We start from the raw sequence: 12,762 nt of genomic DNA, 5'->3' as shown, positions 1-12,762 counted from the left end.
CATATGAAATCACGCCTAGATACTAACAACACGTTTATTACAATAAATAATATACATATTTACACATAAATAAATATATCAATAAAGATTTTCTTTTAATTGAAATGTAAAAATATATGTATATGAATAACAATTACACACATTAATTACAAAATAATTATCAATTACAATTTAGTTATGCCTTTCACACATAATCAGTGTTTAAATATTTTTTTTTATTCTCATACCCGTTGTATACTATATACATATGTATTGTAAAATTTACGAAATGTTGACTTACATATTTAGTTATGAGAATTTCATCTAAAAAAATTTTATACACACACACACATATCTTTATTGTTTTTTTAATATTTGTTTACATTTGTACTAATTGTTGCTACGAAAATATAGAGATTAACATTTTCAAGCTACGGTAAACCAATCGTTTCTTTTTAATGCTTAAAATGGAACGTATCGAAGTAAGTATGTATATATCGTCACCTGACATGCAAAAAGACGTAACAATATCGTAACTGTAATAGAAAAAGTCGTGACTAATATTTTTTTATTTCTTTTTTTCATAAAATTATGTGAGAGTTGTAGTTTTTATGGCGATAGAAGAACAATTTATCGACGTTATTGACTTCAACGAAATTGTTCTTCTATCGCTATGGTTCCCACCTTCTTGCTTATCAAGTTTTCTGGTTATATGAATAGCTTTCCCCGCTGTAGTTTATTGCTGGAAACTGGTTAACCAAGTTGAATCTCAGCGTTTCTGTATTTCGGATATGCCATCTACATACATACATACAAATAAACAGTACTGTTCTGCTTACTTTTTAAAATTACTTTTTGATAAATTTTTTGATAAGAAACCCTTCCTCCATTTTGTGGCAAACGCCTGCTACAATTACTTCCGTTCCAGTGTCGTTATATTTATTTGCAGTTGTTGTCAAACTCGAGGCGTCGCTGCTTTGGATTTTCAAAATATGTAAATGGAAAAATGTTAAAATTTTTAGTATGAAAATCGCAAGAAAATAAAAAAAAAATTATTAGTTGATCAATAGAGGAAGTTTTCAAAGGCCTCAAGCTGCAGCAGCCAGCGCCTCCAATTACGTCGTCTTCTCCATCCGACGCCGCTGCTCAACTAGTACCACCGGCCCTGGTTTTGGTTTCACCTACTCCTCCACCTTCGGCAGCACCACCAGCGCCTCCGCCGCCTCCGCCGCCTCCACCGTCATCATTGCTGCCAAGAGCACGAGCTACGCTATTTGACGCCTTGCTGTCCCAACCATCAACATCGGCACGCGCGCCCATTCGACTACGGACCAACGGTATGCAGGGACTATCGGAGGCGACGGCCATACGGTTATTCAACAGCGTTGTGGCAACTGGACAGCTGACTGGTCCCCCCACGACACTCAATGCTGCGCCACTGACGCCAGTCAACGCCGTAAACGACTGCAAATCGGTAACGACGATACAGTCATCAAATGAATTTGGGAACTCTTGTCGCATTTGTCGTTGCAATCGAAGTGACGTACAGCTGTCACGTTGCCCTTGCCAGTGTCGCGGCAGTGTGGTAAGTGTGCTTTGTATCCGACGTTAGGCGAGGTGATTGGTGCGATCGCATATTTATTTGCTTTTTTTGTTTTGCGTTTAAGGGTTTTGTACATATACCGTGTCTGAAGCGTTGGATTTTGCATCGACGAGACACGCATTGTGAAATTTGCAACACCCCTCTCGATATACCGGATGAGAAGTTGAATCTACGCCGCATGTTCGGCGCACTATTCTCGACGCGTTGTGGCGGTGCGATTATGAAGCATTTGCTGTTAAGCATTTCCCTACTGCCGCTGGCTCATGTGGTGCTACAACAGGTGCTCATCTGTATGGACAAAATTAATGCCAGTCCCAACGAGCAGCTGACTGTGCAGGAAGTGGTGGTGGCGTCGTGTGCGCTCTTAACCTCAAGTACGTTACTCGTTTACGAATTACGAAATCATAGCTGCTGTGCTATCACCTAATCCTTTGTATTTATCGGTTTCAAATCAGGTACACTCTTCTTCCACTTTTTCGAATTTATAACAACTCGTTTCCTATTCGTTCGCAATATTCTGCATCAGTGGTGGATGTTTGGAAATCAGGAGAACTTCACTGTAATTGAAGTCGACAGCGAATATTTTGATGTTTTTTGAGTAGTAGCAAGCTACTATAACAATTTTAATTTCAACTATAAGACATAACCAAATGTTCGAAACAATTCAAATATAAAATATTCATTAACGAAGCATTCTTTTACACCAAAAAGCTGTTGTATTCTATGTATATAATTTTATTAGCATATAAGGCGGATGTCGCCACCGGTGCGTATGAGCAACACACGGCTGCCATTTTAAATAATTCAGCTAAGAAGTAGCGTACTTTTAGGCGCATGTATACATCTATACATCGACGAGTGGTCGTAAAACTGTTGTATTTTGGTCCCTAAGACTGGGTTCACACAGAGAAACTTTTGTTGCCATCTTTGGCAATTTCTCCGTTTAATGTTGTCCTTCGCGTTCACACAAAGCAATTCCTTTGTACGCAATTGTTATGGTCGGCTGTGAAGAGCCAACCAGAATTACGGCGCGTTTACATTGGACAATGCTGTCAAGACAATGAAAATATACGTATTAGTTGTCAAAAACGCATGCATGGAAAAGTATGCATGTATTAGTGAAAAAGTGTGCATGTGTTGCTATTGTCATGTCACCCTGCAAAAAATTTTGCAACTAATCTCTAAAGAGAGTATTCCGAGATTACTCTCAATCGGGTACAACTGGGCATTAATTCGTCGCAACTAGTCTCATACGGGTACTAATGGTGATCAGTTAGTCTCGATTAATCCTTTACGGGTATAATTGGAGGTCAATTAGTCCTCGACTCTTCTCTATCGGGTACTATTAACAATTTAATGATATGTACGCACTTAGTCAATGAAATTTCATGTGCGGCGTTGGTACCTAAAAAGAGAGTATTCGCTTAACAAACCTGAGCACCTTGGTTCGAATCGCGGCTGGCGCAAAATTTTATTTTAATTTTTTTTTTAAGTGACTAGTCGCTTTTGTACCCGTTAGGGTTTGAAGAGGAACAATTAGTCTTTTCATAGGACATGCTCGAACAAAAGCGAACAGTTCATTCCATATAAAGAGATCAAAAGTGTTATTAGGCGCATGTTCCTTTGGGATTGCTCCCGGAGTCATTCCAGATTAGTCGCATTTTTTGCAGGGCAGTATTGTCCGGTGTAAACCGTAAGTTACTCAGACGAAAGAGAGCACAAAGCGTGTTGCCCGAGCACGATCAACTCGGTGCCCTTCCCCATTCCTCGACACTAACCTCTGCAAGAAGTAACGAGTTGCCGCGACAAAAGTTTCTCTGTCTGAATCTAGACTAAGTGCTCATTTACACACGGCGATTTTTGTTGCCACAACTCGACGTTTGTGAGAGAGAGCGGGACGAGGAAAGGAGAGGGGCACCGAGTTGCTCGTGCTCGGGCAACACGCTGTGTGCTCTCGTTCGTCTGTGTAAATTGAACCGCGGTTCACAGCTGACAACAACAATTCGCCGCGTGTAAATGAAACGAGCCACACCAAAAGGGAATGTGAAAAATCGCGTCGACAAAAGTTTCCGTGTATAAACACAGTCTAACCGATTCCGGTTGCACATTTTTGATCCCAATAGACTGGCCTCCCTCTTGCACAAGTAGCGTACTCGCTCTAGCATACTGCGGAAGCTAATTTACAAACTCTACAAGGAAAAGCGAAAACCTTTCTTTGTGATTTTATTTGCCAGTTGAATATTTTTAAGTCGTTTGTGAAATTACGTATATTTGGCGATAATTGTGTGTATTTTGATTCTTGAAGTTGTTAAAAGTTCAGGACAAGTGTTCGAATTTAAATTAAACAAACCACAAAGTGTATTGGTGAAAAATAAGTCATACGCAGTCAACGTGTTGGGCAGCAGACCAGTCTGATTATCGACTGTCTGTATTGGACAGGAATCGAGTGGTTCATTTTAGCTGCGAAATTGAATTTATAATGGTGGAAATAGCGCAAGACTTCACAAAGGGTAAAACTCCCGCAACGCTGTATGAACAATGTCTCGGCTGCTACGTCGCCAAACTCAATTACAATGTCCAAACTCTGGATAGTGTGCAGCAGTTGCGATATTTGCCACCAGGCGTACTAAGCGATGTTTATGTCATGGTAAGTTACGTGCCTACTTATACTACATTGAAAATTAAAGAGTAATATTCAGATTTTGGAGTGTATTTAAAGATTCTATAAATCTATGCCCACGTGGACAATTGGAATGAAAGAACGAACATTACCCTGATAGGCAAAAATAGTTTACCAATCGAGTTCGCCATCATAAACGAAAGCGAAATTGCCAGCGAGATGCCAAAAAAATTTTAACTAAATGAACGGGATGGGAAGGTGTATACGTACATACATATGTATATATATCTAACAGTTGACGCTGAGACTTGTTTGACTCGTGCAACCAGTATGACAGATTAGCTACATATTTTGTGAAAGGTGGAGTAGCTGCTGGTAATTGTGTTTATAGACGGTTGCGCTATTCGCATTAGTGATAATGATGAAGTGCCTCCTTCACATGCTATTCTACAATTATGTGAAAAACTCTCCATGTTTGCTAACACACAGATGTATATTGTCATTACATTACATTAGCCAAAATCAGCTGGTGCAGAAATATAAACATTAGGGGTATTCTCGAAGTCTTGCACGATGCACGGATTGCACGAAATGCAAAAATACTATTCCAAATTTCGAAGAGTACGAGAACACCCCATTGCAAAGAGGTAGCATGCATGGGGAGCAAGCAGCGAAATTATGTATCAAATACAATAACAAGAGACAGCAAAAAAAAATTAAGTGAGCGAGATGAGAGGAATGAGAGAAATATGTAGCAATTCCAACAACAAAACAACTAGCACAGGGTCGCTATTATCTTGCTATGCTATTTTGCAAAATATATACATGGGTTTCGACGTTGCATATTTTGCAGCGATAGGAAATGTTGTTTCCCATGAATTTTCTTGTTGTGTGTTTGCAATTTATGCAATCCGTGCAATCCGTGCTACGTGCAATGGCTTTGCAAGATTTGGAGAATACCCCTATTGAGTACGGAATGAAAGAATACAGTCAATCAAGGCGACCTCCAGCGGTGTACACAACAACCCATAACGAATAAAAATTGATAAGGAAAAAGTAGATTGTAGTACAATTGTGATGACTTGCAAGCACACTTTAGTTATTTGTACATACGTATTTACTTTTTGTTTGACATCACTTTTCCATTAAAATTTTTATTTGACGCATGTTTTGCAAACGTAAATACCTAGTACATATTTAGTTGTAGCCTTACGTACATACATATGTACACATTTCACAATATCACTGAGGCACACTTAAATTATTTATAATTAAATGCTAATGACCGACAATTCTATTCAGCCGCCTCGATTTCGGCAAACTGAGGGCTAGTCTTATCAATTCGGTATTCGCTCGTGCTTCTAATTTAGTTAGTATTCCGCGTGACACGTTGCCTGCCGACTGATATGCTGCTCATACATGATTTAATAATAAATTATTATTGGAATCATGCTGCTCATACGTAACAATAGGCTGGTGTATAATGAAACAGATACCCTTTTCAGTGTTTCATGATATCGTAACATAACGATGTTGGGCCACGGAGTAGGATTTGCAAGTTTCGAAAACGTGGCAGATAAATTAAAAACCGCGAATATATACATATATGCTTCTGCTTATCTTTTGTTTACATTCCATTTTAAGTAGTACATATTATATTATATATATATATACATACGCAGCTATGTACATACATATATGTACATAAACATACGCAGCTATGTATACAACTTTTCACTCTAAGCCAGCGATATGTATGAATGTATAATTCGCTTGTAAACAAAGTAAGCTTTTTGATACAGGTTTATAAATACTGTACACGTTTATTTTAATCAAAAGTCATTTAACCTCTTTGTATTAAACACGAAAACTGATGCATGTATTGCGTTGAAAACAACAAATGAAATTTTTCTTATTGCTAATAAAGGAGTAGCAAGAGAAGCGCCCAGTTATATAAATGAAGACATCCATACGTACATACATATATATGTATATATGTTCTTAGTGAACATGAATAAATAGGTGTTCGAAAAAAACCACATAACTTAAGACCTTCATAACTGCACTGATTCCACAAGACGCCTGTGAGATGAACGAAGCTAAATGCGTAAATGGGCTAGCCCTGTTGCTGCGTTTGTCTGTTTTACATATCACTTGAGCAGTATCAATGTCTTTGAACCCACTGCAGTGAACAAGCAATCAATTAAAAAGCTTGGACCATTTTTCGCACTGATAAAGAAAAAGAAAATTGCCACCGCGTAGCTATACCAGGCTATTTGATGATTGCACATTGAAATTTTGAATTCCTTTAAAATGTAGCACAAAGTTGAAACCACTTAAAAACAGGTTGGTTATCGAGGGTAAGTTTTTTGGTGGGGGTTGCTGTTAATTTGCAAAAACTAAATTAATTCTCGAGAAAAAAAGAAAAGTACGCTTAGCTTGAGTTAGGTTTGAGGTCGCGCCCGGAAGAGGTACAGTTTTTTAAGGAGAGTTATTGCATGGTACTATTGTAACATATTTAGGCATATTACAAACATTTTACGTGGTATAAATAACCTTACTGATTGTAATTATATTCCAGATGTCCAAGCATGATGAACTTAAGGACATGCTGTTGGAGCAGCTCATCGATTTAAGCACCTTTGAACGGCTACTTCGGTTTGATCCTGTGCGTCTAAAGCTTTTTCGTTGTCTAACCGCATTGATGAGTAGCGGTAAACTTCTATCCACGCAACTTCAACAAAACTTTACCATGCGCTATCGCCAGAAACAAGACTCAACAAAATTCAACAAGACTGCTACAACTGAGCCAAGCTCAAGCTCAAGCTCTAAACCGCTAAAGAAATCGCCTAATTTTCCCACTACCCCAACCATGGTTGATTTATTTGCCAATGCAAGCATAAGCACAACTGTCAAAGATAATGACGTTTATGAGAACTCAAGCGTGAAAACTGAGTCTTCAATTGTTAATGATATTGACCCAGATGTAATTTTTGAAGAATTACCTTTGGATGATTTTCACTTTGGTTTGGATGTTATCGACTTTGGATTACGGTTGGGCTCGTTTCTGTCCGAAGCCGGTTGGCTGGCGGACAGCGTAGAGATTTTACAGTGTGTAGCGTCAAAATTGCGTAACATGCCAGCGGATAAGCAACATATGCTCGTGCGGCTTGATTGCCTGCAAAGGTATGTAATTCGTTATGCAGAAATCACAAATTTTAATACATTCTCTGAAATCCTTTTTCTTTTTTTGCAGATTACTACATTCCCAATCTACTTTATATAGTTTTAAATCTGCCGAACGCACATTTGATGAAACGGTGGCACTGCTCAAAGAGTTGTCTCAGGACAATGTACCACGTGCACTATTAGCAAAAATTTACACTCAGTTCTCGGCCATGTACTTTGCGCGCAGTGAATATGACAATAGCCACATGTGGAGCTCCATTGCCATGCGGCATTTAGAAGAATCAACGCCAGAAAGGTATTTCTCTTTGAAATTTTAAAATTTAATCATAAATAATGCTTTGCATGGCTTTTAGGATTGCAGTAGATGTTTTGCGGCAAGCAGCCAAGGCATGCGTGGTGAAACGAGATTTTCAACGAGCGAATCTTCTAATAAGTCAAGCAACGTACAGGGCGAGGTAAATGCGCATAAGTTTTAAGCAAAATCCAAGTTTTCTTGAATCTTAATCGGTCTCGAGTTTATATAGTACATGCATAGCATTCAACATTTCGCTACAATTTCGAGAAATGGCTATGTGATGATTCTCATCTCTTTCTTCTTTTTTTTTTTAGAAAAACCTTTGGTGCACAACATCAAAAATATGCCGACAGCTTACTCGATTACGGATTTTTCCTTCTGAATGTCGACTCAGTGTATCAAAGCGTTATTGTTTACAAAGACGCGCTCGAAATTAGACGTAACATATTCGGCAATCGCAATTTTCATGTAGCAATAGCACACGAGGATCTCTCTTATGCTTACTATGTTCACGAATACAGCACCGGTAATTTCTCTTGCGCACGCAAACATGTCGAAAAAGCCATCGAAATTATGGAATACTTAGTGCCGAGAAATCACTTGGTGCTGGCATCAGCAAAACGTGTGAAAGCGTTGCTACTTGAGGAAATCGCGTTAGATAAGCTAACTGATGGAGGCGCTGATGAAGATGGACTTTTGCGCCAATCTGAGGAGCTGCATAATTTTGCGCTGAAGTTATCATTGGAAATGTTCGGCGAAGTGAACGTGCAAACAGCCAAGCACTACGGCAATTTAGGCCGACTTTATCAAACTATGAATCGATTTGAGGTACGAAGGTGTATCCGTGCTTCGTGTATAATTTTTTGTTATCGTCAAAAGTAGTTGTAGAAAGTTTAGCTGTTATTATGCAGATCACATCTTATCAGTCAACATTTTTTAGGGGTCAGTGGATATTGAATCGACGTGATTCGGCATACAACTTCAGCACGCTAGATGCTGGAAAAGGAATCTCCATATAAATTATTATAAATTTTCATTACTTAACAATTTAACTACTATCAAAAAGCACTATTTCGCCACTACATTTTCACATATATTTTCGTTTATCCTTTACAGGAAGCGGAACGTATGCATCTAAAAGCAATACAAATTAAAACAGATCTTTTGGGTGCCTATGATTATGAAGTGGGTCTTTCGATTGGTCACTTGGCTTCACTTTATAATTATCATATGGGAAAATATCGCGAAGCAGAATCATTGTACATGCGCAGCATTGAGATTAGTAAGTATTAGTAGAGTTACATGATTTTTCGAAGGTTATTAGCAAATGAGGCATTGATTGAAATAGCTCGCTAAAAGGCAAAGCTGGTATAAATGTAGTACTTCGCTAAATGCTTCTTTGCCGCCAATCAACCAGAGCCGACCTATTCAAATTCTTCAAAGAAGGAAACGGTTTTAATTATTGGAAATGTTTATCACAAATTTATGTACACTTGTATGGCCAATATACTCTTCCGTATGCAGTAAAAGCCTTGTCCTCTTTATCTATCTATCTATATCTAATCATATTTTGTCTTATATCCTTACAGGTTTACGCCTATTCGGAAAATCGTATTCAGGACTAGAATATGACTACTTAGGCTTGTGTCATGTGTACGAAACGCGTCGCGAATTTGAAAAGTATTTAAAGTATGCGATTATACTGGAAAATTGGCAGATGTTACGCGGCCAGAATATCGCTATGAACGTAAGACTATTAAAACAGTGTTTTAGGAAATATAAAGCTTCATTTTGTTGGGTATTCTTTCCTGTATAGAAAACCTATGCTGAAGCTAGCGACGACTACTCATTGGAAGAAGTGAAATATCAATTCTTTAACATGTGCACGCAAAATTCAACGACAACCGCGACCACAGATACGGGAACGATCGTACATAATTGATTGGACCCACGTACGCGTACTATATATAGGCACGCCAATGCGCTCAAGACTACGTAAAACAGGCGAATAGTATTTACTTCCATATGCAGCGGCTTGACACAAAGTCTTCAATCGATTGCTTGTTCAGTCTATATATTGTATATGAGGTTGTGTACTTTAAAGTGATACGCTTGAATTGAAAACTTGATTATGCTACATCGGATGCACATACGACTCCACACACTGCTTACTTTAATTATTATAAGCACATTTGTTTTGTTTTTTTTTTACATATTTTCAAGAGAAAAGAACGAAACGCCCTATGTTTAATTTTTGACCATCATTATTATTTTAGTTTGTTGTAAATCATATGAATGAGTAATGTGTAAAATATGTTAAAGAAAGCTGATTCCCGCTAAGATTTTTAAGGGTGTTAGCTGAACAAAGGTCAAGTCTATTTTTGAAAAGCTAGAAACAAATGTAGAGCTACTTTGAATTTTTAGACGCATTGCACAAAAACTCACATAAACCGATAAATTAAGCTAGGGAAGTAGTTGCTTAAACTTTTGTGGCATTAATAACAAAGTAAAAATTTAGATAAACATAGCAGAGGTGGCGTAGAACAAATATTTTGTTGCTACAGCCGGTGAAAATATAAACGCTCATATGAATGATATAATGCCTTGGAAATTTTGACTTTGTGAATTAAAGCTTAGAACACATATATGTATGTAGATATGCGATTTTTTCACATCATGTTCATTCATACAAAATTTATATTAAAAAGGTGCTGTTTTATATTGAGTTACACGACGATAGCAATATTTAAAAAAAATCCGCCAATACATATTAAATTTTTATTATACACTTGTATTATTGTATTTCGGAATTCGATAGCAAAATTATCCTAAATCGCGTTTATGATAAATTTGCACATTTTTTCTTATGCCCGCCACGGATTTTCCCGCTTTAAAAAGTAATGTATAATTTTTTTTTTGCTTCTTCGCAATTGTGTAGTATTGGCAAGGTTTATAATTTTATATTTTACTTGGTTTCCTCTTAAAAATTATGTATTAGATACTCCAGTATATATGTTTTTTTAACTTATGGTTTAGTACATACGAATTTAGTATTTGGTTTAATGTTTTATGTTTTTTCTTAGTTTTCAAGAATTTATGCGTTTGTATTAGGGCTGTGCGATTATTCGATGACTCGAGCAAGTTGGTTAATCAATTACTACAACTGAAATCTCAGTGTTTTAAAACACAATTGGTATATGTATTCATCCACAGCATTATTCTGTTGTCTTAAAAACTAAAATAAAACAATCTTTTTACAGTATACATTGTTTTTTTTTCGAATTGATTCAATTCTAAGTTTTATAAGAAATTGTACTACAGGAAAACTTTTAATTTGTCGTACTAAACATATTCACTGATTTGCTTATTAACATATCTATGCTTAAAATATTGACAGAAAAAACTTAAAAATTGGTAAAGAGCACGGCCAGTTAAGTGTAGAATATAGGCTGTCTTCTTAAACGCGTTAATGGAAAGCATCAGCCTATTTTTTTCCTAAAGCATGATATATCGTCACCCTTATGCTAAAAGCAGGAATGTGCAAATTTATCCATTTTGAGTTATTGGGTTGATTTAATTACACTTGAGGATGTTCTATGTTATACCAAAACCCAGAATGACATGCGTACACGAAAACCATATATTTTACAATTTCAATTGCATAAATATAGAGTTAAGTCTCATAAAAAACTTTCAAACTTAATTTCTCAAAATTTGAATTTTTACACATTCATGCTTCTGGCATACGGGCGACGATATATGTAGTTACATGTGTATATATATTCAATATGCGCTACCATTGAACGAATGCAAATTTTTAATAAAGTTGCGAAAATTCTATAAAATTATCTTCTTTGGTTAAGAAATAAAAAAGGGGGATGCTTAGCATTAATGCGTCTAAGAAGACAGACATTGCCTTAGTTGAAGTAAGAATAAAAATGGTTTATGAAACACATTTACATAAAAACTATGTACATACATACATTTATACGCACATACATAATATAAAGTGTATATAATATAATATTTAAACACAGTGCGTGCTTTGCATCATAGAAATAAAATAATTCAATAAAACTAAAAACCAATGCGTTCAATTAATTGTGCATCTTGATGTTGTTTGGACATACAGGGATACCTACAGTTTTACGCTGTCTCCGAACAGCAAATGGATTCTATGAGAAACTTTTTCATGGCAGAAATACACACGGAGGGTTGCTATTGCCTACTGAGGGACGACCGCTGTTAGAAAACACTTTTTCTAATTTAAATGTCGTCCGGACCAGGAATCGAATCCAGATCTTGAGGAGCGGCAGTACGTACCTCCAACCACTCAGCCACAGTGGCCGTCGTGATATGTAACAATAGTAGCGTTAAATTTACCTTTACGTCTGAGGTCATCGCAGACTCCTCAGGCATATAAAAATACCCCAAAGTTAGCGTTCCCACGACAGTCGGGTCTACGTAACCGGAACGACCCAGATTTATATCTGGCCAAGGACTGTCACTCCAGCAACACTCCCCAAAAAGTCGTTGGGGAATTTGTATGCTGCTACAACAACAACAACCCCAAAGTTATAGAATTCAAATAAATCGATACAAAATGCCCACTCGTTTCGTCTAGTGCAGTGATTCCCAAAGTGGACCAGGTGAACCCCCAGGGATCCACGCGAGACTCGTCGGCGGTTTACGTTGTTGTGAAAACGAAATGGGGGGTTCAAAAGTTCTAAGTGGGGGTCCACTGGTTTCGATAGTAAAAAACGAAAATGTTGTCGTAAGTTTTCCTATCAACGTAGTTAAGCAAATAATACACTACTCAATTAAGGAAGCCAAAAATATTTCAAATATTTCGCTGATTTTTGACAGGCTGTATTTCGGTGAAAAATGGTCGTATTGGGACTCTAAAAAAACATTTTTGAAGCTTTAAGACTATAATTTTATGGTGTCATTCATAAAAAATAAAGTAGCTTTATAAAAGGTTTATAAATTGAAAAATTATATGAAAGTGTCAATTTATAAAGCTCTTTAAACCTACTTTATTTTTTATGAATAAGGCCATTAAAATTTCTCGGCTTT

The 12,762-nt window shown here is 37.0% G+C and overlaps 2 protein-coding genes across 5 annotated transcripts; both read left to right on the top strand.

Annotated features, from left to right (window-relative positions):
• Window positions 1–1,318: 1,318 nt before the first annotated feature.
• Window positions 1,319–2,195, top strand: LOC118750982. Its single transcript, XM_036485739.1, has 3 exons — window positions 1,319–1,564; window positions 1,647–1,956; window positions 2,038–2,195. Exons 1-3 carry the CDS (start codon window positions 1,319–1,321, stop codon window positions 2,178–2,180), a joined length of 699 nt encoding a protein of 232 aa, XP_036341632.1. The 3' UTR covers window positions 2,181–2,195.
• Window positions 2,196–3,735: 1,540 nt separating this feature from the next.
• Window positions 3,736–10,948, top strand: LOC118750987 (amyloid protein-binding protein 2-like). Of its 4 annotated transcripts, XR_004994466.1 has the most exons (9): window positions 3,736–4,229; window positions 6,784–7,388; window positions 7,459–7,686; window positions 7,745–7,846; window positions 8,001–8,514; window positions 8,803–8,968; window positions 9,276–9,433; window positions 9,503–10,175; window positions 10,215–10,948. XR_004994466.1 is itself a non-coding variant. In XM_036485744.1 (8 exons), the coding sequence occupies exons 1-8, from the start codon at window positions 4,062–4,064 to the stop codon at window positions 9,626–9,628; spliced, it is 2,067 nt and encodes a 688-aa protein (XP_036341637.1). In that variant the 5' UTR covers window positions 3,736–4,061; the 3' UTR covers window positions 9,629–10,948. The 4 variants fall into 4 exon arrangements, 3 of the variants coding, with proteins under 3 accessions (XP_036341637.1, XP_036341638.1, XP_036341639.1); XM_036485744.1 differs by having other exon boundaries at window positions 9,503–10,948; XM_036485745.1 differs by lacking the exon at window positions 3,736–4,229 and adding an exon at window positions 6,480–6,562 and having other exon boundaries at window positions 9,503–10,948.
• The last annotated feature ends 1,814 nt before the right edge of the window (window positions 10,949–12,762 follow it).

This window comes from Rhagoletis pomonella, unplaced genomic scaffold, assembly GCF_013731165.1.
Source record: "Rhagoletis pomonella isolate Grant_MI unplaced genomic scaffold, Rhpom_1.0 Rhpom_scaffold_00481, whole genome shotgun sequence".
Taxonomy (NCBI): domain Eukaryota; kingdom Metazoa; phylum Arthropoda; class Insecta; order Diptera; family Tephritidae; genus Rhagoletis; species Rhagoletis pomonella.
Note: the sequence above shows the minus strand (reverse complement) of the source record. Positions and strands in the feature narration are given on the sequence as shown.

Coding starts and splice junctions, on each gene's coding strand:
- LOC118750982 (XM_036485739.1), top strand. CDS start 1,319: ATGCAGGGACTATCGGAGGCGACGGCCATACGGTTATTCAACAGCGTT. Junction 1,565..1,646: donor GCCAGTGTCGCGGCAGTGTG/GTAAGTGTGCTT, acceptor TTTGCGTTTAAG/GGTTTTGTACATATACCGTG. Junction 1,957..2,037: donor GTGTGCGCTCTTAACCTCAA/GTACGTTACTCG, acceptor GTTTCAAATCAG/GTACACTCTTCTTCCACTTT.
- LOC118750987 (XM_036485744.1), top strand. CDS start 4,062: ATGGTGGAAATAGCGCAAGACTTCACAAAGGGTAAAACTCCCGCAACG. Junction 7,687..7,744: donor GAAGAATCAACGCCAGAAAG/GTATTTCTCTTT, acceptor CATGGCTTTTAG/GATTGCAGTAGATGTTTTGC. Junction 9,434..9,502: donor GCCAGAATATCGCTATGAAC/GTAAGACTATTA, acceptor TTTCCTGTATAG/AAAACCTATGCTGAAGCTAG.